The sequence below is a fragment of the Pleuronectes platessa genome, chromosome 7 (assembly GCF_947347685.1).
Source record: "Pleuronectes platessa chromosome 7, fPlePla1.1, whole genome shotgun sequence".
Classification (NCBI taxonomy): Eukaryota; Metazoa; Chordata; class Actinopteri; order Pleuronectiformes; family Pleuronectidae; genus Pleuronectes; species Pleuronectes platessa.
The window spans coordinates 12,431,933-12,455,954 of record NC_070632.1 but is presented as its reverse complement, the minus strand read 5'-3'; the positions used below and the strand labels follow the sequence as shown (position 1 = coordinate 12,455,954).

Here is a 24,022-nt window from a genome sequence, read left to right as displayed (position 1 = left end):
GGGGATGCAAAAACAAAATCTGTGAGTGCGGATTCCTTGGTTCTGCTCCAGTGTGGATGAGGCTGCACCGACCGAGCTGTCCTCCGCTTCTCCGGCTCTCCCTCTCTCTCCCTCCCGCGCTCTCTCTCCCCCACTGCGCCGAGTGGTGCTGATGAGAGGAGCCAAATCCAGATGTGACAGAAGGGAGGAGGGGAGGAGGAGAGATAATGCTGGAGCTGAAGGACAGAAACGTCATTACGCACAGGCATAAGATAACTCCGGAGTAAGCGCGCACCCTATAGGCTGCAGAGAGATATACGTGAAACTCTCATTCGTTTACTATGTAATATTTATATAAGCATGTAGTGTAGCTTGTATGGTTTATATAATATAAATATTGAGTAAATATTGAGTAAATATAGTAAAAGGTTCCTTGCCAAATTAGGTTTTCTACAACTCAAAGACAATGTGACAACTGAATATGTCAAATATAATCGGCTCTATCTTTATAGTGACAAGCTCTTTTGATGTAATCGTTTCTCCCAAGAGGCTCAATCCAGCTGCAGCAGTAACCACAAAGGACGAGTTATAAAAGTTGATAGAAGTTGGATTTATCGTCAGGTTTGTGTATCATGATTTGTTGTCTAGTTCTTGGTTTTGTTGTTTTGTATTATGGTACAACCTGCCTTGTTAAGAAATTAGGTCGTAGTTCATCATCTGGATTTTCTCTGTGGTTTCATTAATCGTGGTTGTGGTGCGTCAAGTCAGAAAGCCGAAATTTCCGGAACACTCTAAATGCAACATTGCACTTCCGGTATAGTCACGTGTCCCCAGGTTGCGGAAGTGACAGGACCGTTGTTTTGCTAAATAAGTAGCTGGCTCTGCATCACCGACACTTCTTCTTCTTCTTCTTCTTCTTCTTCTTCTATTACATCTAAACGGAGGACAAGTAAACTGTCCTCATGGTCAGGTAAGAGTTATTAATGAATGAGAAGGTCTATCCGGTCAATTCAAGTGTAGGTGTCAGATCAGAGCGATTCTAGCTTCATTACGAGCAGACTGAGCGAATCTAACTTTATATAGGTTGTTTATGTGTCATGTCTTCGCCACTAGCAACAGACATGAACCGGTGTCAGTTCCACGTAGCATCACAGTGCGTTTGTATTTCACAGTATTTCACACTGCTTGGTCATGTGAGAGTCAGGTGAGGTGGAGGAGCGTGTGAAAGCAGCAGGTTTTCACTTGAATCCTGGTGGACTCCTGAATGGGCCCTTTGACATTGGTCCACCCCCCCCCCCCCCCCCCCCCCCCCCCCCCCTGCCAGACAACTACCGAGAGACACAACAGACACTCAGAACTACTGCAGATACACACTAAACAGCAGTGCAGACAACAAACATCTGCACCAAATGACACGTTACATCATGAAGAGACACAGCACGTAGATACTGAATGACCACAGTAACCCCTTGTCTTTTTGTCAAGGATGTTTTTATTATTATAATAATAATAAATCTTATTTACTCAGCACCTTTCAAACATAAAATGCAACTCAAGGGCTTTACAATAAAATCAAAGACATGAAATAAGATAGATTAAGAAGAACGCGTCAGCATGAAACAAATACTTTGGATAAAAGGTTAAATTAAGTCAAAGCAAGTTTACAGAAATAGTTCTTGGTTTGTTTCTTGAAACTTCAGCGTGTCCGATGTGTGGAGGGAGTTGGTTCAAAGCAACAGAAAGCTGCTTCCCCAAACTTTTTGAGATTCATTTTTGGGATATTGATTAATCCCGCTGTAGAAGACCTTTTATAGGAACAGTTTCAAACATATTCTGATAAACAATCGGTGATTTATAAGGGTGCTGTACCATTAATAGACTTAAAACCAATTACATTTATTTAAAATCAATCCTCCATGAAACTGGAAGTCAGTGTAAAGACGCTAAAGCCGGGGACATTTTATCTCTTCCTATTATCTCGTTAAAACCGTGGTAGTCTTAATTTTCTGTACCCAGGGGCTTTAATCTATCCATGTTTGAAAGACTATCATGGTTTTGGAACAACATTTATCATAAATCTTGACTGAAATTTGTAAATCTGTTAACTTGCCACAGTTTTCCAGATTTCTCTTAATATCAGCCTATCACAGTTTGATTTATTGATTTTGATGAAACTCTATCGTTTTAACCCTGGGACCAGAATATGCTTCCATAATCAAGATCAGATTTTGATTTGGTGACGCAGCCTTGTCTTAGATGTTGACAGGATTTTCCATTGCTGTTGCTGTTTGTCAGGATGAACCAGAAGCACAGCCTGGAGGGCCAGGTGTACTCGGTGCCTCTCATCCAGTCTGACCTGAGGAGAGAGGAGGCTGTCCATCAGATCACAGATGCGTTACTCTACCTGGATACCATCTCTACGGATATTTTCAGACGGTAAACCCAGAATCACACATGCATATCACACATGTATGTAGATTTACTCTGCACATATCGTAGTGTATAAGACGTGCTTGGGTTTTTTACCGTTTGAGATCGTACAACTATCTCTTTAGGCTCTGGAGACCTAGTTGGAGCACTTCCCAGGGTGCAGGTGGGGACATGCAAGAAACACTGTCACAGGGACATTTTCATTACCAATTCATTTTTAAATGAGCTTTATATACCAAATAATATAGTTATTACAGAGTGATCACCACCACACATTAGCCATCCCTAAATGTGCTGGTAGATTATAGTACAGCATTTGTACTGGATAGAAAACAAGCGTTGTATATGTAATGGCCTGCATGTAGAATTCATATTTGAAGACATATTGTGTGCCACAGTAACCGTTATGAAGATTTCTGTCAAGCACCTTGGAAAGTGAAGCAAAAGGAGGAACTGTTAAATCGATGCAACCTTTTCGAAGTGCAATGTGTTAAAGGTTGTTTGTAATGACAGCGATTCAGCACTTAATGAAGGAAAAGGGTTCTAGCTTGTCTCAAGTCCCACGCTCCATATTCTGCAGTATGATGTCAGACATATTTCCCTGTGTGTGTGGATATGTGCACGTCAATATTCATTTTGGTGTGTGTGTGTGTGTTTCTACCAGGGTGTCAGAGAGTGTGGAGAAAAATCGGCGGCAGCTGCAGATCGTCACTGACCGGATCAGACTCGCTCAGGCCCGAGTTGACAAGATCAAAGGCAGTAAAAAAGCTACCAAGGTAACGCACCTGAAGCATCAGAAGGAAGCTACAGACACGCGCAGAGACAATGTTGGTAACAGACATTAATTCGATCTGTGTGTGTCAGATTTCAGCTTTTGTCTGTGCGTTTGTTTTTTATAGGTTTTCTCCAGTGCCAAGTACCCGGCCCCAGATCGACTTCAGGACTACTCGTCTATCTTTACTGGGGCTGCAGACCCGTCCTCACAGAGCCGTCCCCGGCAGAGGATACAGAACAAACTTCGACCGTTTGACGAGAAAGCCTTGCAGGTGAGATGAATATATTAAACGTGCTGATTCAGCAAGGGTTTACTTTTTTGTAATGCAATGCTTTCAGTTATGCAACAGTTCGACATGGTTTCACAAAATGTTCTCATGTCCGATGGTATAATAAACATATAACGGATGAAGGACATTGTTATAAAGTTCGCGCTGCAGGTTCATAACGGGGTTAAATAGACAGATTCATTTCCATATATGTGGAATTTTGTGTTCTCCTGCTGTGGTCATACAGGGACAGGAAGGCTTGTAGCTCTAGTTATGACTATTTATATTTATGTATTTATGTAGACTGGAGTGGATCCCATGACCCCACTGGTATCAATATTGGAGTTAAGAGCTGATTTAATACCGAAATCAGAATCTGTGATGCTGAGTCGACGCAGGAAGAATAAAATCATCTCTTGCCAGGGTGTCCTGGGCTCAACCTTAGGGGCAGGGTGAGGGAAGGAAAACGAGCTAGAAGTGCAGTTTCCCCTCCTCCATGTTGGAGAGGAGCCAGGCGAGGTGATGGGAGCAGCTGAGGTTTCCTGGATGCCTCATTGTCAAGGTAATACGTATCCCGTCTGACCTGGCATCACCTCGGGGTCCTTCGGGGAGAGAGGGATGATGAGGCAGAAAAGGACATCTGAGCAACTTTGCTCGGCCTAAGATGACCCAGACCTGGATGAGTGGTGGAAAACAGAAGGATGGCTCTTTGTTTGTTTTTTATATCCTTTAACAGATTTTTACTTTTAATACAAACAGATTGAATTCATGAGCATTAAGACCCGAGGATGTTCATCATCATCAGGCCAGGCTCATATGATCTGGTAATGTGTTGTTATATATATAAAAAAAAACACTGCTCTATGAATTAGAACAAAAACCTGCCCTTTTCAAAATAGGACGAAATCAAACTTTATTGTTATTTGAGCTGGTCTGGGTACAACACATCTCTAATATCAATTAACATATTAGTGGTAAAACATATTAAGTATTGTTCTTCTCATCATTCTGTGGTAGATAATAGCTGTTTTGTCATGATTAGCAGAATGTGTGTTTATAAAACCATTTATCGATCAGGCAGCTCAGATCAATCTTCAACCATGTCTCAGAGTTAAATAACTGACTGACAGCCACTTGTTCAAATGTTGTGTTGACCATTTGTATTGTCTTTTGTATTATTACTAAAGTAAAGACATGAGGGGGCGGTGTGGCCTAAGGGGTAGAGTGGGCGTTCTCCAGCAAGAAGGTTGCCGGTTCAATCGCCCCTCTTCCCCATCTGCATGCCGAAGTGTCCTTGGCAAGATAATGAACCCCTAAATGGCCCCTCATAAATGTTGAGTGTACTAAAATGTAAGTCGCTTTGGACAAAAGCGTCAGCTAAATGATATGTAATGTAATGTAATGTAATGAGAGATCACATACAGTGCCTTGCATAAGTATTCACCCCCCTTGGACTTCTTCCCATTATGTACTGTTACTAACTGGAATTTAAATAGACTTAAATAAACGTTTTCCCATTTGATCAACAAAACATGCATAGTACTTTGGAGGTGCAAAATAAATTTTATTGTGACACAAACAATAATGAGAACAAAAAAGTTGACATCTGTTGGGTGCATAAGTATTCACCCCCCTGTGTCAATACTTGGTAGAACCCCCTTTCGCTGCAATTACAGCTGCAAGTCTTTTGGGGTATGTCTCTACCAGCTTTGCACTTCTAGAGATGGAAAGGTTTGTCCATTCTTCTTGGCAAAAAAGATGAAGCTCAGTCAGATTGGATGGAGACCGTCTGTGAACCGCAATCTTCAAGTCTTGCCATAGATTCTCTATTGGATTGAGGTCTGGGCTTTGACTGGGCCATTTTAAGACATTAACATTCTTTAATCCAAACCATTCCTTTGTAGCTCTGGCTGTATGTTTAGGGTCATTGTCCTGCTGGAAGATGAACCTCCGCCCCAGTCTCAAGTCTTTTGCAGACTGCATCAGATTTTCTTCAAGGATTTCCCTGTATTTGGCTCCATCCATCTTTCCCTCTATTCTGACCAGTTTCCCTGTACCTGCTGAAGAGAAGCATTCCCACAGCATGATGCTACCACCACCATGTTTCACTGTTGGGATGGTGTGCTCAGGGTGATGGGCAGTGTTGGGTTTTCGCCACACATAGCGTTTTGCATTGAGGCCAAAAAGTTCAATTTTGGTCTCATCTGACCAGAGCACCTTCTTCCACATGTTTGCTGTGTCTCCCACATGGCTTCTGGCAAACTCCAAACGGGATTTTTTTATGGATCCCTTTCAACAATGGCTTTCTTCTTGCCACTCTTCAATAAAGGCCAGATTTGTGGAGTAGACGACTAATAGTTGTCCTGTGGACAGATTCTCCCACCTCAGCTGTGGATCTCTGCAACTCCTCCAGAGTAACCATGGGCCTCCTGGTTGCTTCTCTGATCAATTTTCTCCTTGTCCGACTCTTCAGTTTGGGTGGACGGCCTCCTCTTGGTAGGTTTGCGGTTGTGCCATATTCTTTCCATTTTCTTATGATGGATTTTATGGTGCTCAGAGAGATGTTCAAAGCTCTGGATATTTTTTTATAACCTAACCCTGCTTCATATTTCTCCACAACTTTATCCCTGACCTGTTTGGTGAGCTCCTTGGTCTTCATGATGCTGTTTGTTCAGTAATGATCTCCAACAAACTCTGAGTCCGTCACAGAACAGGTGTATTTATACTGAGATTAAATTGCAAACAGGTGGACCCTATTTACTAATTATGTGACTTGCAAATGTGACTTGTGAATGCAATTGGTCGCACCAGATCTTTGTTAGGGGTTTCACAGTAAAGGGGGTGAATACATATGCACTCAACACTTTTCAGATTTTTATTTGTAAATAATTGTGAAATCCATGTAATATTTCCCCCCACTTCCAAATGATGCACTATGTTGTGTTGGTCCATTACATAAACTCACGATGAAATACATTTTAATCTGTGGTTATACCATGACAAAATGTAGAAAAGTCCAAAGGGGGTGAATACTTATGCAAGGCACTGTATGTTCTTCTCAGATTCGGCTACAAATTTGATGCTCGATCAAGAAGTAAAGAGGACGTGGAAACAACATAGACGTGTGAGAAATTTCCCAGAATATTCAGACATGTGCGTGTGCGTGCGTGCACACATTCAGCACCAGCTCCAGCTCCTGAATTATTGATAACATCACAGAACACCGCAGTTCTTCCTTCACCATATTAGGAAACTTTACAAAAGCGAACATCTGTTCTGCTGTGTGCACTTAGATCTTTGTAAAGTGTGTTGTGTTGTTTTTCTCTGCGTGTATTAGTCGGAAGTGGAGAGTGAAATGAAAACATTGCTAAAATGTTGTATCTGCTGTGGAAATGCATTATTCAATATTCCCCCGGAAGCCAGGTCCCTGACTGTAACATTCAGTATTACAGTGTTCGTGGGCACATGCGTCTGTGTGCAGGAGCACTTTGGTGACATTTGCGATATGAGTTATTCAAGCTGTAGCTGACATTTTACAGATCTCCCACTCACTCTCTACTTTCATTTCAGGAGAAGTTAATATATTTCCCTGTGTGCGTCGGCAATAAGAAGAAGTCCGAGGACGAGACAGAGGAGGGACTGGGAAGTCTGCCTCGCAACATCTCGTCTGTCAGCTCCCTGCTGCTCTTTAATACCACAGAGAACCTGTGAGTAAAAAAAAACAACATCAACTGTAAACACGGGTTAGATTTCATTTTACTTATATATATATATATATGTTTGGATTTGTGTGTTTTTAAAGATACAAGAAGTATGTGTTCCTCGATCCTCTGGCGGGAGCAGTGACTAAAACCCACACAACACTAGAGACGGAGAAAGAAGAGAAACCTTTCGATGCTCCGTTATCCATCACTAAGAGGGAACAACTAGACAGACAGGTACCTCCAGCGGCATTTTCCAACCAGAACACATTTTTTCATTTGACCTTTTATATCAGCAATTAATCCTGATTACCTTTCCTCTCCAACAGACTGCAGAGAGTTATTTTTATGTGCCAGATCTGGGCGAGGTGCCCGAGATAGATGTGCCATCGTACTTACCCGACCTGCCAGGCATAGCCGACGACCTGTCCTACAGCGCAGACCTAGGGCCCGGCTTCGCCCCGTCAGGACCCACACACAGCATCCCTGAGCTGCCCTCTTTCACTGAAGAGAGCAACGCACTAGGTACACATGCACACCTTTAGAAGGTTTAGACTTACACTTTATAACTCGCCTTTGTCTCTTATTGTGAAGCTGTTTATGGTGTTTGATCTAAAAGATAAGTATAGTTAAGAAAATGTAACTGCAGCTGCTATGACATTTTCCTAAAATTGTCAGTCAGTTTCTCCAGACGTTTTCTTGAACTTTTCCTGCCAGCCCTTTATTAAAATGTCTCAACTCCTTACCGTATATTCCGTGAAAATGTCCTATTGTGAATGTCATGAGGTCATGTCTTAAAACAGCTCATTGTCGGATGACATGGTATTTCGGGTGGCTAATGTGAATTTGTCATCTCTTTGTTTCAGGCTCTCAGCTCCAGCCTCACGCTGTACCTCTGCCCCCACCTCCCCCTCCCCCTCCTCCTCCTCCCCCTGAGCCTGCCCTCCCTTCTGCTAGCCCTGCAGGAGCTCCCCCTCCTCCACCTCCTCCTCCCCCACCTCCTGTGGACAGCCTCATAGACGTCTCCAGAGTGCCAAGCTCAGGTGTGTCACGTGCAGCCAATTCAGAAATCTTGCACAGTCTACACGCTTGGGGGAATATGATTGAACTTGACATGCTAAGAAATCCCTATTCAGACTCTTACATTTGAGTGAGCCAACTGACACTAATGCTTCCCTGACCGTCCCCTCTGACCCTGCAGGTCCCACGCCTGTTGCTTCCAGCGAGGCGGTTCAGCCGGCAGACGGCCGCGCCAGCCTGCTGGAGTCCATCCGTAACGCCGGGGGCATCGGCAAGGCCAAGTTACGCAACGTCAAAGCGCGCAAGATGGAAAAGAAGAAACAGAAGGAGCAAGAGCAAGGTGTCGGATTGTTCAAGTGTGGCTGTGGTTCTCTGCTCATGATTTATTAACTGCGACACAATGCAGCTTAAACAATAATGTGAAAGTCATGCAATCAATGCACGGCCATTCTCTGGTTAGCATTCACCCATGGGTTCATAGGGATACACTGCATGTGAGGATGTGAGCATTTTTAAAGACACATCTCACACAGGCCACGGCTTGATGAATTTTATTTGAATAACACCATCCTCTTTAAAAAGGCTGACGTGGTTACAGTGTCTGACCTTTTATTAAACAGTAACCCTTTGCCTCATTTGGGGTTGACCGGACACTTTATCTCCCAACATTTCCTCTTGCTGTACAAGAGAACTGCTAATATTGACTAGATTGGGAAAAAAACGTCCTGTTGTAATTGCTCCACTTTAAAGCGCAGCACTGGGGAATGAGGGACACTTCTTCAGTTACAAATATTGATTGCATGATTACTCACTAACTGCCCGTCTTTGTCTCACAGCGGCGGGAGCAGCATCGAGTGGTGGAGACTTTATGTCTGATCTCTTCAATAAACTTGCCATGAGAAGGAAAGGTGAGGATCCCTCTTATGTCAAATCTGAGTAGTGATTCTAGTGATTGCTTTGCAGACCGTAAAAATGGCCTGTCCTTCCTGCAGGTATATCTGGTAAAGGTCCTGCAGGTGGAGAATCGGGTGACGCTCCCCCTGGCACCGGTGGCGCATTTGCTCGGATGTCAGACGTCATCCCGCCGCTTCCTGCCCCGCATTCGGCAACAGATGATGACGACTGGGAAGCGTAATGCCATGGACAATGGACACTTAAAAGCACTGATGTACAATGAGCATTAATTTTCCTCATAATGCCGGTGATGAGTGCGTTGAAGTAGCTGAATAAAATATTACTGAAACTCAGATGATAAAATACTTTATTTATATCATAGACAATGTAAAAACATATTTTTCATGAAATTAAACAGAAACATTTGACTAACATCATTCCATTAGATAAGTCATTTCTTTGCATTATAGAACATTGACTGCTTTAAATATTAATGCTTCTTCCAGGGTAAATCATTAACATGGATGCCTAAGCCACTGCTGTGCCTGGAATCTGCATCAGTGATTAATTTCAACAGAACTGAAATTAAAAACTGTTGAGGAGGCGTTCTCATTTCCAGCATGTTCCAGACTGATAAACCGGGAGTCAAACTGATTAATGTCCCTTACAGCATATGTCTGCAGTGTGCATTCAAATACTTGGGATTCATTATCCTTTAAATTTTTCATGTTATTGTTACCAGTGCAAAACAGAACAATCTAAAAGGTAGAGTAATGAAAAAAGAAAAACTGGCCTCGCTGGTTGAGTGTTGAACTCCAGCTGTCGGCACACACAGGTCTGATGGGCACTTTTATGTAAACATTTAAGAACTGTAGCAATCTTTTAACAATGAACTTTGTACCAAGACCCTTTAAATATATTTCTTTTTTTTTTTTTTATCAGATCACTTTCATTTTCTTATGTTACACTGAATGTTTCTGAAGGTTCCTCCTCTTCCAGCTCTACGTCTTGATGTTGCACCGTTAAGAAAACAGGAAGATGCGAGCTGAGCCCTTCAGCAGCCACATTACACCTGCTCCTGCTTTTTTTCCTGGAAGAACTAAACACATAATATTTAGTGTATATAAGAACATCACAACCAGGTGCTGTAGTGTCTCTGTACAGTGGTTTGAGTCTGATTCTTACCTTTCGCAAGGCAGCAATAGCAGGGCCAAAACTTTTGCATGTGCTTGTGCGATCTTTGATCCACGTGGGGAGTTTAGAGAGTGTAGCGGCTCTGGAGTAACGTCTGTCACACAGCACAATGGAGGAGTAGTCCCCACGATGACGGATAGCTCTTCCTTTGGACAGAGGGAGTCATATACAAATGAACAACAATTATCTTACAAAGTATGGAATAAATATGTATTCTTTCATTAAATGTCAATGATACTAATCTGTTGTTGGAATTTGCATTACTACCTATAGACTGATTAACAGCTTTCATGCAGAGGTTTTCTATCAGTGCTTGGCCAGGGCTCCTCCCGCCGCTGTGAGGCTAAAATAGAACAAGCATAAAACAAAACTGTGATGACACTGACAAACTTCATCCCAGTACTCTTGTGATCTTGTTCTTGTTTTTAGACACAGTGAACGGTAGAGTCTCACCATGTGTTTGTCCAGATAACACATCTTTTCCTGCAGTTCTGGGGACTTGATGTTGGGATACGGCATTCCCACCATCACCACACACCTGTTGTCACACAATTACACAATTAATATACTTTCTACTATAGCCCGCTAGCTGATACGGATTTAAAATGTTATTGGGACTTAATATTTTACAGTTTAACCATAGACTTCATTAAAAATAACTATAAAGGAAAGTAAATACTAATGCAAACAAATACATAGAACTTTAGTTTGAAAAACTTATCTTTAAAAAAGATATAAATGCAAACATGATTGAACATCTTTTCTGCGTTGTTTATTTGGTAACACACAAGTTTGCATATCGGTGCATGTTGGCAAACAAATGCAGATACTGATATGTACAGATATCCAGATACAGATATGATACTGATACTATTAGGTCTGTGACAGACTCATTTCAGCAAAATGATATATCAGTCGGGCTCTAAATCCTCCGGTGAGGAGCAGCTATTTGGCTCATGAACATGGTCCCATGAATTACACCCACCTGCCCAGATCATCAGAGAAATTGATGCCCTCACTCATCTTTCCTCCAACCACAGAGAAGAGTAACGCTCCTGTGAGTCCGCCGCCACCCACAGCGCATCTCTGACAAAATGAGAAGAGACAACCACTGTCTGTCAGAGGTAAAGACAATCTCTCCCAGTGACCTTATTGTCAATTTGAAGTGATGAGGTCTGACGTTTTAAGTAGTGCCGGATTTACCTGGATACAGCGGGAGAAGTCGCTCAGCACCTGCTCTACCTGATTGGCCTTCTTTGGCTCCTGGAAGATCTGAGGAGACATTTGTGTGTTTTGAGACAGATGATAAGGGAACTCTGCCCTTGAGTTGACAGATGATAAATAAGGCAATTTAGGGTAAAAAGGGTAAATGATAAGTGATCAGCTCACCTTCTTCTTGTTGGCGAGACGAGTCAGAGCACCGCTGGCCTCCCAGTGAGAAACCATCCGCTTCGAGTACTCATAAGAAGGGAAGAAACAGACGACTCCTCCCGGTACCACGTTACAAATGTTGGAGAGAATGCGCCCTGTCTCATCCATCTGCCAACATGCAGTCACAGATTTGCAGTAAAGCAATCAATTAAATTACAGCGGGAACTTAGAAGAATAGTTTGTGTTGGTTACCATCTTTGGAGAGTCTCTGTTTTGGAAAGTAAAATCCAGCTCCTGACCAGACGGACCGCTGCACAAGACGAGGGGAAGAATGTTCTCTGGAGGAATTACATGACCTACAGACACGATAAACAAATAACCTTTTTGACTTCAAAATAACAATACAAACAAAGGTAATTTGACATGTTAAAAGAACATACATTCAGCCATAAAAAAGTATTCTATAGAAAATTGTACCAGTACTTTTTTTGGTTAGTTGTTTTGTAAGGAAGAATACGCTAAAACTACTGGATGGACCACAAGACTTTGTGGAGGGATGCTTCAAGGGTCAAGGAAGAACCCATTAAATTAGAGTGGATCCAGATCAGGGGGAAGATCCAGGTTTCTCCCCCCCCCCCCTCCACACTTTATTTACAATATCCAGATACGCCATTTTTTTTACATTACATTACAGTACTTCATGTTGATTAAAAACATTATAATACATCTATGAGTTATGTTGGAGGTTTGTGCTTTACTGAGTACGATTCCAATTATTAGACTTTTGCAACGAATGCTATCAAATATTTGTATCCAACATTCCCACAAGAGTAAATATTGATAAGCGCAAGATAAGAGAGAGTGCACCATAAAAACAAAACAAAAGAAACTCTGCAAATAAAATGGGACACTCACCACAGGAAAACTCCCTGATTCGATCCTCTCCGACTCCAGCAGAAAATAGTAGCTCCTGCTTGAAGTCTGAAACCTGCATATAACGACTTTCAGAATTACAAACTGTAAAAAGCAAAAGTTTGGTCATATTGTAGTCGATTTAAATTGACCCACAGGCTGCATGGTGCCTCCCGCAATGATGACTGCCCTGCACTCCTTCAGCACCTGGGCAAAGTGGACCGCTGGATTCAACAGCAGGAACTTGACACTGTTTTCTGACAAAGTACCTGAGATAAAAGTTGAAAAAAATGTATCTTCAGCTGTTTCATTTTCTTAATGCACTTTAATTGATTTGTGTGTAAAAACAGATAATGGTACCTTGTCTGTGCACCAGCACCCGGCCGTCAGTGTTGCTGTTGGTGAGAGCCTTAAAGAAACCCTCCACCTGCATCATGGGAGACGCAGACAGCGCTTTATCAGCCTCTACTGTCTCCTGCTGGTCTGCTGAAGAAACGTCACAGAAAAAATATCACTACAGGCAAAAAAAAAAACGCCAGATGGTTCACAGTCAGTTTTGCTAAATGCCAGAATGAGACCTGGCTGGATGTGAGGCACTGAAATAGAAAATAGGAAAATATACAATAGTAAATCAGGCGCAAAGCACCCTTATTTCATCTGATGTCAAAAAAATCCTTTCTTTCACAACAAGCTAGATATCCAGACTGACAACAACATATACTGTAGAGTTCACTTCTGCCTATTGTGTGCAACTGTAATAAGCTGTTATGGAAAGTGTTATCTATCGTATAATGTAGTTTATAATATAAATAAATAGATTTTACTCCGTCATTGAAATTAAGCTGTTCCCTTTATATTTTTATGATCCCATTTTTGTACAATAGCAGCACATTTACAATGAGGACGTTCCTAGGTGGCACTAACTCGGGAGCTCTGACCTGGTGCAGTGCTCTGGTTGGTCTGCAGTGTTTGAAGGTAGCGGTTTAAGCCCTCTGTGCGTCGGTTCTCTTTGTTGGTTGAGCCTTGTGTTTGCAGGCTAACACCTGAACCTGCGTACTTCTCCACGAAACCACCCAGCTGCAGAGGGGGGGCAAATGTTGTGTACATTTAATTTGACAGTAGCTCACTCTCAGAACTGTACACTATTTATAATAGAGGTATGAATAAACATGAAATACTTACTTTCCTGCTGATCATGCTCTTATCAAAGTATTTCTGTAGCTACAGGGAGAATGAGAGAATCAGAGATTGTACTAATGAGCATGGCAATGACTTTGACCTTCAATAGCATCATAACTGTCTGTGAGCTACCTTAAACAAGTTGATGTTGTCGATCTGAGCCTTGAAGAGAAAGTTGTTGATGGTAAACATCTCCGTCCCTAAAGGACAAAGAAACATTATGAAAATTAATGATTGTCTTTGTATGAAGGTGAGTTTATGTCTGTGTACAATTACTAACTGACCTGTTTGTGTCGCCTGGCTTTGTGGATTCTGCCCAACCTTACCTGCACAGATAATATTTATACCAAGATCAGAACTAAAATTCACTGTCCATTAGTGTCTCCTCCTCCTCCTGGTAATGGTCATTACTTTTATCCCAGAAACACACTCACCTCCCAACACCTGGACAAGCCCTTCAATCCCAAACATAATCTGTTTGATGTACATCAGGTTCTTTGCCTTCAGCCTGCTCCTGTTGTTGCACACACAAACATAAACATGGCAGGAAAGTGAGACAATTTGTGAATCAGTATATTGTGTAATTCTATCTGTGTGTGTATACTCACTTATAGCGGTCGGCGTACTGGGTGATCTGGGAGTGAGCGCGGCTGAGCTGAAGAGGGTTCCGATTTTAATAAATCACAGGGATCATGAACATTTTCATCGTGAACTTGTATTGATTGTGTGTGTGTGTGTGTGTGTGTGAGAGAGTGTATTTACCTGCAATCCAGTCAGCTCTGCACTGTGTATACAGGAGAGTGTGTCACTAAGATTGTGAGCTTCGTCAATGATCACCACCTGTAATAGAAAAAACATATTTCAAATACATTTCTGCTGTCAGTAAAATGTCAAATGGATTATGACTTTGGTTGTAATTGAAACCAATGGATGTTTGGCAAAAAGATCAGGCACCCAAACTGTGATGTGTTGATCTTACAGTCAAAAATAGGATTGCTTTTTATAACACCACTGAGGTATTTTAAACACAACGTGACAATAGCGGCAATAGCTAAACAAATCTATTACACAATCAGAAATAATAAAAACATTTAACATGTAATTCTACCTGTCCCTTCAGCTGGATCCCTGCTGCCCTTCTTGTAGCTTCGTGAAGAACCATCTGATAGGGCAGCACCACCAACTGCACGGATATAGAAACATAGATCACACTGCAAGTCAAAGAGTGAAGACACTCAAATCTGCTTGGAAATTAACTATATGAAAATCTATAATGAAATAAAAGTGCTTTTTATCATTTCAGCCTTTAAATATTTAGTAAAGCTCGGGAAAAACATAGAACACAGAACCCCGGGTTACCTGTGCAGGTGGAATAGCGAGGCGCGCGGAGTAGTAAGGACATGAATGCATTTCCCTGCCAAGTTTCAGCAGCTGCTCGATGTCGTGGACAGTTCCTAGAACTTCATCCCTCATCTGCTGCAGTGCCGAAGCTTTGTTATAGGGACACACACTCTTTGCGGGGCCTCGCTTACGTTTCACACCCTCTTCATGCTGCTGCTTCTCTGCAAAATGACAGACATTACAGACCTCTTAATCCAAACAAGAACTTACCTGGAGATGTTCTGTATTATGAAGCCGGGGACTCTCACCGTGTTTGTTTTTCTGCATCTCCATGCAGCGGTCATTAATACGCTGGATACTGCCAAGGCGACGCACCTCCTCATTGATGCACAGATTCTGGAAAATTGAATATGTTGTACAAATCTACAGTATTTACACCCCAACCATTTTGTCTATCCGGTTTCAACAAAGAAGGAGAATGGTGTGGAAATGGTTGAATTCATTAATGAGATTGACATTTCCACAAGAGCCTCACACAAACATTCGTAAAAAAAAATGCTGTCTTATTTACAAACATGTTTACCTGAGATTCATTAAGGAAGGTTAAATTCATTATTACTGGTCTGTGTGTGTGTGTGTGCGCTCGTGCATACTTGTCGTGAGCCCAGTGTGACCAGACGGATGTCCTTGCTGAAGGGGCTCTTTTGAACCTCATGGACAAATTGGGCCAGCTGGGAGTGAGTGCGACTGCAATAGTAAATCTGTGAACACATACAAAACTATAACCATTAATACTGTGTTTTATATCAGAGGGATCTTGTCCTTCTGTTATAAAACACCTTACAGCAACATTGTAAACCTTCTCAGTCCCACACACACCTTGCTGACGTGTTCTTCGATCAGTTCATCGTCGTCATCATCCTCAGGCCCAAGGAATCTGGACATGTGAGCAAACACACCCTGCGGTCATTGTCTTTCCATTTCAATTTTTCACTGAGACATAACATTTGATAGAGCTGGGACACATAATGGCGGTCTTTACCGGGTTTTGCTCTTTGACTCATCATCACTTTCATATTCTGCAATGATCAGCTCCTCATCCTCTTGATCTCCTTGTGTCTCTGTGTGTTCCTCTTTACTGAGATGGAGCAACTTGAACGCCTCCTCATCCTCAGCGCTCTAGAGATACATACACAGAAATTTATGGAGTTGCAAAGATTTGATTTACAGTTATTGTTATTTTGCCTGGGTTCTTTAAAATGGCACTATGCAATATCACTTACCTTTCTTTTCATCGCATACTTGAGCTGAACGTTGTTTCTGATCAATTCTAATCGTTCTTCTCTCTTCTTTCTTTTTACTTCTTCCTCCTGATACAAACACATCCGATGATATTCAAAAGCTATGAGGGGAAAAAAGGCAGAGATCCACAACAAAGTAACATCTGACGTACAAAAACAGTCAACTACCTTCAACTTTGTCACCAGATCACGTTCTGCCTTTTTCTGAACAAAATCGGTGATCCAGTCCGGCTCTGCCGAGGAGCTGGCCGTGGAAGATTGAACTGCGGATGTGGAAAGAGATTCTTCTCCTTCCTGCAGCAGAGCAGCCGTCTGCAATCTCCTCCTCTCCTCGTGGTCCGTGAGCCAGCTCAGAGCTCCACAGATCAGACTCAGGGACTTACCCTATAACGTGTAAAGGATACACACAAATGTTAAGGTATTAATGTAATCTTACAATCACTGCACTGATGTAAGATATGATTAGATTTGCTGTGTTACACATGCGATACATACACAAGTAGGAATAGGTATAATACATGAAGTGTAAACAGAATATATACAGTGTGAGCAGAATAATACACGTGCACACATACTGTACCCACCGTTCCTGTGGGGCTCTCAAAGATGCCAACCTTCCCCTGGTCCAGGACACTGTACAAGGCTTGCATGAACTGCTCCTGGATGTTATAGGGTTGGTAGGGGAATGGAAACTGGGCCCTGCTGTTCTCCATTCCTGTGACCCTCCCTGGAACATCGAGATGTCACATTAAATGTTTATTGTAAGATTATGGAACGAGGCCCCTGGCTGAGAAAACAACTGAGCAGCTCCCAGTTTGTTTAGACTGCTTTGTCCACAGATAGTGATGTTGTGTCTATAACTGGTTCAGTTTGCCTCCTTTTGCACCAGTCGCTCCAGTTACCACAGTGAACCTCCATCTAACAGCGGGGCCTGTCACCTTGACTCCATGTTAGCTGCATGTTGTCTAGCAGCCAGCATTTCTACCTGTAGCTGTCTTATAACGACAACTCTGACGCTGTAAACTCTCTGAAATACAACAATTAGCAACGTCTCCACCAGCCGAGTCCCTGCGTCAGCTGAAACCTTTTCAACTACTGTCAATTATACTATTCAAACGCACAGTTGTCATGTACTTACCTGCACATATGCTAAATGAAAGTATTTTACTTCGTGTTGTTTTTATTCTTCAACTCGCGGCTCTTCAACATCCGCGCCAACAGCCAGCACTGGGCTGTGGGTCTGACCAATGGGAAGCGAGACGCAATGGGGAGTGCTTGTTTTTATTGCAATGTAGTGCTTGCGTGGACGGAGCTGTGCAAAAATATGCAATATTTCCCCCTAATAAAGCAGAATTATGAGTACACTAAATCATTTATAAACTATCAATCAGCTCAGGGTAGCTGCGAAATAATCCAGGAACTGTGCGCTTTTCTTTTATATGCACCGCCTTTACGGGAGATGCAGGTGTCGATATGTAGTGACGCGTACGAGGGTTCATAAGCCCAGGTTCCTCGTAGCAGTCTGGAAAGTTCTCCGTCCTTCTTCGAGCGGTTCTTACCATCAGACGTGCGATACAACGTGGACTTGCCCCCTCCGACAACTCCGCTCCTGCCCCTACACAAGCGGTGACTGGTGCACAGCGAGAGTTCTGCTCAGCACATTATCCGGAGTCTCTTGGACCGAGTGTGTTCTTATTTTAGCCCCGTTGAGAAAGTAGCTCATTTAGGGTGAGCAGGGAGCCTCGATCCGCGTCAGGAGGTTGTGGAGAAGTACTTATCTTTAGACGCCGTTGCTTTGAATCGTGCCGCAGCTCAGACCAGGGTCGGAAAAGCTGCCTCGTGACAATGACTGCAGAGGAGCAAAGTGAACACTCCATCCCCATGGAGGGAGAGGACATCACGCCGAAGAAAGACGGCGGCGTGTTAAAGGTAAATTACACTGTAGCGCTGCTCCGTGTTCACCCAGCTAGCTAAGAGCTAAGCTGGCTGCTTGTTCTTAACCCAAACGGCTAGGCTAACGTTAGCTGTTGTTAGCTAGGCTAGCATTGTCACTGACTCCAGTATTGACAACAGCGCAGCGCTGTTTATCTCGTTCCCGGGAGTCGCTCTCATAGTTTACGAATCACCATGTTAGCAACTACGTGGAGAATAAGTCGTTTGTATTTGTTGTCAGCGCTGGACCAAATGAGCAAGCTAGTATTGTTCATGCTTGATATCCACACACACATACACATGTATTTATCTCTCTGTCATTGTGAGGACAGTCAGACATGATGCATTCCACACCCTGACTCATAGAATAATGACCTATGATAATAACATAATCCTATATAGACACACACACTTAACGGTGTTTGAATGGGGCGGCCCCTGTTCACTTATGATACCAAATTGCAGGCGCTGGCTCATCTTTGGCAGAAATGACTTCCTTTTAATGAAATGTTCTGTCTTTTTTTTGCAGCTGGTGAAAAAAGAAGGCACGGGCACAGAGTTGCCCATGACAGGGGACAAAGTGTTTGTGCATTATGTCGGCACCCTTCTGGACGGTACTCCTTTTGACTCGAGCAGAGACCGAGGGGAGAAGTTTTCCTTCGAGTTAGGCAAAGGTTAGTTTCATAATGGGCAGAGACATTGGACAATATCCTGCCATGTTTGTTGCAGCCAGCAAGTGTTGGTAATTGGTCTTCCCTGTGTTAAGGTCAAGTAATTAAGGCGTGGGACATCAGTGTAGCCACTATGAAAATCGGGGAGCGGAGCCAGCTCATCTGTAAGCCAGAGTACGCTTACGGCTCTGCAGGCAGCCCACCCAAGATACCCCCCAATGCCACTCTTGTTTTTGAGGTAAGTCTCAGTGATTCCAGGTTAACACACTTAAACAGTATTTCTGCGCTCGTGGTTTAAATACAGCATGCTTTACATTGATCCTCAATCGGTGTGCAAAGACATTAATTTACATGACTTCAGGTGGAACTGTTTGAATTCCGAGGCGAGGACATAACTGCGGATGAAGATGGAGGAATCGTCCGTCGCATTATCACCAAAGGCCAGGGATATTCCAAACCTAACGAAGGAGCTGCTGTAGAAGGTAACGCAACAAGACTCAGCTCTTGTCAAACATTTCAGAAATTCACATGCTAATAAGGGGATGCAATTATTCTTTCAAGGTCCCTTGAAGCATAAAACTATTGCAAGATGAAAAATCTATAGTATATAATGTAATATGGATAAATGTATTCGATTTTTAATGTTATGAAGTCTACCCCTTTAGCAACCACATGCAACATTTAAAGTTTGGGCAATTTAAGCATGTATATCTGGGCCTAATACATATGCCCAACAATTTTCATACATTTTGGTAAAGCGTGCCTCAGGGGCTGCATCTGCTATTGTCAATTCTCCATCGGCAAAAACTCTCTCTAAATCAGAAATTTGTCCAAAGTTTCAACAAAAGTTACACATGTTTAGTTCACCAAATATGCTTGAAAAAAATTATGATTCTTTGAGTTTCAATAGGGTCCTGACAACGTTGATAACCAGGCCCTAAATATACTTGGAGAAGTACATGTGCAGATTTTTAACTTGAACCTATATTTGATTCTCAAGTAATACATCAACAATCTCTTTTGACTTATATTCTGTACACTTTAAAGTTGTACGTACATTTCATTTGGTACGATGCAAGAGTCTGGAGTGCGCTTTAGTTTATATCAATCGTGAAAGGGTCAATATGGGTGAACAAAGACAACTTGACTATGATGGTTTGGGACAATTCAATTGCTTCTTCTCAACAGTTGACAATCACCTCATGTTAATAAGTTTGTGATGTAGCTCAAGCTAAATCCTGTGTTTCCCCCCTCCCTTTCAGTAACTTTGGAGGGCAGCTGTGAGGGGCGCGTGTTTGACGAGAGAGAACTGAAATTTGAGATCGGTGATGGAGAGAGTCTTGGTTTTCCAGCCGGAGTGGAGAAAGCCCTCATGGCTATGGAGCAAGGAGAGGAGGCCCTCTTCCACATTAAGCCTAAGTATGATCACATGTACCAAGGAGGAAAACGTACAGGTTTATTGTGGTGATTTCTTGCAATAGTTATTTTAAATTTAATTTTTTTATTTTAAAAGTATTTTTCTACGTCTCAGCCTGATCTGTTTTTCAAATATGACTTCCATGAACCATACCTGTAACCCCAAAACATACTGATGTGCTCCTGCCTTGAACCCATTGGAACTAAAATGTGTTAAATTAGTTAGGGAATAAAACAATCTGATTGTTAAGGGTAATGGTTGACATTAATAAAATTTGGCCCGCACAATTGGCTACAAGAATTCTAAAATTGTAATGTGACAAACTAAAATGACCTCTGCCATTTTAGTAAAGGGCAAACTGCATATTACTGTACGACTGCAGCAGGTTATAAAGCATTTATACATCCTTCCTTAAAGTAATTCATTTTAAGTGTCTTTTGTTTTTAGGTATGGCTTCGGGAATGCAGGTAATACAAAGTATAACATTCCTGATGGAGCAACGCTGCAGTACAAGATTAAGCTGACAGCTTTTGAGAAGGTAAACACATCTTGGTGCTGTGTGGGAAACACAATTTGACTTTATTAGGCCAATCACGTTTCCGCTTTGGGCAGCAAGGTAATCCTTCTCTTGTAAGTGACTTATATTTTTTGTCTTCAGGCCAAAGAATCTTGGGAGATGAACACGGTAGAGAAGCTGGAGCAGAGCGCCATTGTCAAAGAGAAGGGAACACAGTATTTCAAGGTACAGTACACAGGGGAATTTGTGTTTTTAAAAAGCACGCCACAATACAAAAAAGAAGAGTTACACTTTGTTTGTTTTCTAAAACTATTATTTATTTTTCCTTAGGATGGAAAATACAAGCAGGCATCAGTTCAGTATAAAAGGATTGTGTCCTGGCTGGAAAATGAGTCTGGTTTGTCAGAGGAGGACGGGAAGCAAGCGAAAGCGTTGCAGCTGGCTGCACATTTGAACTTGGCCATGTGCTTCCTTAAACTGCAGGAGCCAAGCCAAGCCTTAGAAAGTTGTGACAAGGTATCAATATTTGTTTGATAGGCTGATCAAAAGCTGACAGTGTCTTTTATGGTTAGACTGTTTCAGTGCTGATTTACATGGTTTGATAATGAAAACATTGTAATGATGCTTTGTTTATGATTATAGTCTCTGGAAATCGATTCGTCTAATGAGAAGGCTTTGTTCCGAAGAGGAGAGGCACTGTTTGGTATGAAGGAGTTTGACATGGCAAGAGAGAACTTCCAGCGATTTGTTCAGCTGTATCCTGTCAACAAGGCTGGAAAGAGCCAGGTATACAGCCATGTGTCTTAAAATATAGATAGATCTCACAACTTTCAACCAAAAGATTAATGGTGAAAAATGCTCATAACCATAAAGGATGTTTTTTGTCTAACCTCTTCTTCATTATATCCTACCAGTTGATTCTTTGTCAGAAACGTATCAAGGAGCAGCACGAGAAGGACAAACGCGTCTACGCCAACATGTTCACGAAATTTGCAGAGAGGGATTCAAAGGTGATGGCTTGTCTTTTTCGACAACGGCCACAAGGTGGCAGCCTTATAGTTTATCCATGAGACTGACTGGTGTGTTTTTATTGTTTTCCTATCTCTCCTGAACAGAAAGAATCAGTAAAGGTGAAGAGCGAGAGCAAAGAGAACGGTGACGATGAGATGGAGGTGGAGAATGGTGACGAGGAAGTTGCAATTGAAGAAAAGGCATAGATGAAGAGGTCACTGAGTAATGGTTTATCTGTACTTCAGACTTTTGTAAGCTGTTTTTGTTTAAGGGTTGTGTGGGTGGGTGGGTGGGTGTGTGTGAGTGTGACTAAAAGGTCTGTATGAGAATGAGCATGTCACACAAGAGCACTGACTTTGGGCACTTCGCTGGCTTTCTTTGAGTTCTGGCTTTTTGCTGTGGCAGCTAGCTGAGTGAGGTTGGTGGGGGGGGGGGGGCTTCTCCTGCTGATGGGACTCGGACGTGGATGTTGTGATTAAGTTGAGTGCCACAACCTTACCCCATCCTAAACTCTTTCCGTCCACAGCGTTTTGGGTAGGAAAAAAAGTGCATCCCAACTTTTATGTGCTGAAATACAAACCCTCACCCGTCAAGGGCTAGACCATTCACCCTGCACCATCTTTCGTCCTTTACCCTTCCTCTCATTTTTTCCTATCTATCCAATCCTCCTCATGGGCCTACTGATCAATTCCTGTACTTGCAATGGCTTTGTGCATAGATATGATGTGTCTGAATGTTGGTGCCTGTGTCCCAAAGTAGAAATGTAGCAGCGCTGTGGATAAGTGGAGTAAAGAGAGCTTTTCCTGGAATAGTTGTCCAGAGTTTGACCTCCCCACACATCCCAAGGGTACAGGACTGTTCACAATTGCTTTGACTTACTTTTTTTCCTCCTCCTCTCAGTATTGTGCTTGTGATTTCTGTATTGTTCCCAAAATGATGAATACAACCAATTACTTAACTGGAATATGTGCATTTTAAAGCAGCTACAGTAGAAAGGGCCTTTAAAAATTTGCTTCTCCTGGACGAGCTCGAGTATTAAACAGTTGAGTCTCAGTCTTAATTTACTGTTAAAAAAAAGTACATGTAAGAATGGCTCATCAGATTCAGCCCTGTTGTCTCATTTAAAAACAGATGGCTGTGGGTTGAGTTTTATCTGTATTCGTTGGAAGGGTCTTGTTTGTTCTGCCCTCACAGAAGGATAAAATAAACCATAGAAACATCTCTCGATGAGTGTGTGTCGTTATTGACTCGGTTCCTCACCAAACTCTGCTTGTTGTTCTACTGCATTTCTTTCTTTTATAAACCAGAGGCTGTGAAGAAAATCTGCGTTTCACTGACAGTAATGGAATAAAACTTAAATAACCTTTAGAACCTGTTAAATGGAATCCTCCAACATTTGTAATTTCATGTGATACTTCATGATATGATAAATGTTCATATCTTACTGGACTGATTTGTGGTTATTAAATGTAATTAGGTTACTCTTCAGATTATATTTAGCTTTGCAGTTTTCAGATAATGATTTAACGTCATAATGAAGTAGCTATTCACATCCTCTAATAGATTTCCAATGGGTTAAAATGTTATGCTCTGTGATTTGAACTTTATGAAATTTTTACAAGTACATTTTAAAAGGATTCTTAAGGAGTTTATTTTTTTGTTTTCTATGAGTTGAAAGTTCTTTTGTTTCAATGAAAAAGTAGGTAGTCAAACAAACCAATGAGCCGACTGATGTTAGAGATGTTTCATAGGTTTGCATCTGCACAAGAACAAATCCATATTTCATAGAGACTGCACGAGTAAGGAGCTATATGCTAGGTCAGTGTTCATGCAGAAATTATTAACTGCATGGTTTAGGTAGATGCTAATTTTCGACCAAGTGTGCATCTTCACTTGTCAGGAGGTCAGAGTGCTCTGTTGAAGATCTGATCTGATCCTCCAGAGCAGTCAGCCTCCAGACGTGGTCTCTGTCCTGAGTGAAAATGGACCAGCACCGCTTGTCCTTCAAACACACCTGAAAAATAAAGTGATGGCCTTCATGGATATAAAAAATACATTAAACTCTGTAAACACACAATCACAGCTGTGGGAGGGTGGACAGATAATAGT

The 24,022-nt window shown here is 42.1% G+C and overlaps 3 protein-coding genes across 4 annotated transcripts; 2 read left to right on the top strand and 1 right to left on the bottom strand.

The window, feature by feature from the left end:
* The first annotated feature begins 804 nt into the window (after window positions 1-804).
* Window positions 805-10,502, top strand: wash1 (WAS protein family homolog 1). Its single transcript, XM_053426164.1, has 11 exons — window positions 805-949; window positions 2,275-2,415; window positions 3,074-3,185; window positions 3,309-3,455; window positions 7,023-7,159; window positions 7,255-7,390; window positions 7,483-7,678; window positions 8,020-8,196; window positions 8,355-8,513; window positions 9,010-9,081; window positions 9,166-10,502. Exons 1-11 carry the CDS (start codon window positions 942-944, stop codon window positions 9,306-9,308), a joined length of 1,428 nt encoding a protein of 475 aa, XP_053282139.1. The 5' UTR covers window positions 805-941; the 3' UTR covers window positions 9,309-10,502.
* ddx11 (DEAD/H (Asp-Glu-Ala-Asp/His) box helicase 11) lies at window positions 9,435-17,605 on the bottom strand. 2 transcript variants are annotated; one of them, XM_053426162.1, is made up of 28 exons: window positions 17,504-17,605; window positions 16,950-17,092; window positions 16,534-16,749; window positions 16,348-16,434; window positions 16,107-16,243; window positions 15,944-16,001; window positions 15,718-15,825; window positions 15,373-15,460; window positions 15,083-15,285; window positions 14,832-14,906; window positions 14,486-14,563; window positions 14,332-14,378; window positions 14,158-14,237; window positions 14,008-14,049; window positions 13,856-13,923; window positions 13,727-13,765; window positions 13,483-13,621; window positions 12,905-13,030; window positions 12,701-12,813; window positions 12,548-12,620; window positions 11,885-11,988; window positions 11,651-11,800; window positions 11,465-11,533; window positions 11,247-11,347; window positions 10,715-10,799; window positions 10,529-10,604; window positions 10,253-10,407; window positions 9,435-10,166 (listed from the first exon to the last, which is right to left on the bottom strand). In XM_053426162.1, the coding sequence occupies exons 2-28, from the start codon at window positions 17,076-17,078 to the stop codon at window positions 10,134-10,136; spliced, it is 2,679 nt and encodes an 892-aa protein (XP_053282137.1). In that variant the 5' UTR covers window positions 17,079-17,092; window positions 17,504-17,605; the 3' UTR covers window positions 9,435-10,133. The 2 variants fall into 2 exon arrangements, with proteins under 2 accessions (XP_053282137.1, XP_053282138.1); XM_053426163.1 differs by having other exon boundaries at window positions 12,905-13,027.
* A 259-nt stretch (window positions 17,606-17,864) lies between these two features.
* Window positions 17,865-23,134, top strand: fkbp4 (FKBP prolyl isomerase 4). Its single transcript, XM_053426160.1, has 11 exons — window positions 17,865-18,294; window positions 18,827-18,971; window positions 19,064-19,206; window positions 19,330-19,450; window positions 20,231-20,387; window positions 20,833-20,923; window positions 21,044-21,127; window positions 21,233-21,418; window positions 21,545-21,688; window positions 21,817-21,912; window positions 22,018-23,134. Exons 1-11 carry the CDS (start codon window positions 18,211-18,213, stop codon window positions 22,117-22,119), a joined length of 1,353 nt encoding a protein of 450 aa, XP_053282135.1. The 5' UTR covers window positions 17,865-18,210; the 3' UTR covers window positions 22,120-23,134.
* Window positions 23,135-24,022: the final 888 nt, after the last annotated feature.

Bases quoted from the DNA above. Each gene is read 5' to 3' on its own strand.
- fkbp4 (XM_053426160.1), top strand. From the start codon at position 18,211: ATGACTGCAGAGGAGCAAAGTGAACACTCCATCCCCATGGAGGGAGAG. The intron at 21,419-21,544 runs GTATCAATATTT...TTATGATTATAG, and splicing joins CCTTAGAAAGTTGTGACAAG to TCTCTGGAAATCGATTCGTC. The intron at 21,913-22,017 runs GTGATGGCTTGT...TCTCCTGAACAG, and splicing joins TTGCAGAGAGGGATTCAAAG to AAAGAATCAGTAAAGGTGAA.
- ddx11 (XM_053426162.1), bottom strand. From the start codon at position 17,078: ATGGAGAACAGCAGGGCCCAGTTTCCATTCCCCTACCAACCCTATAAC. The intron at 16,435-16,533 runs GTAGTTGACTGT...TGTTTGTATCAG, and splicing joins ATCTGGTGACAAAGTTGAAG to GAGGAAGAAGTAAAAAGAAA. The intron at 12,621-12,700 runs GTGGGTCAATTT...CGTTATATGCAG, and splicing joins CGGGAGGCACCATGCAGCCT to GTTTCAGACTTCAAGCAGGA.
- wash1 (XM_053426164.1), top strand. The intron at 7,391-7,482 runs GTACCTCCAGCG...CCTCTCCAACAG, and splicing joins GGGAACAACTAGACAGACAG to ACTGCAGAGAGTTATTTTTA. The intron at 8,514-9,009 runs GTGTCGGATTGT...TTTGTCTCACAG, and splicing joins ACAGAAGGAGCAAGAGCAAG to CGGCGGGAGCAGCATCGAGT.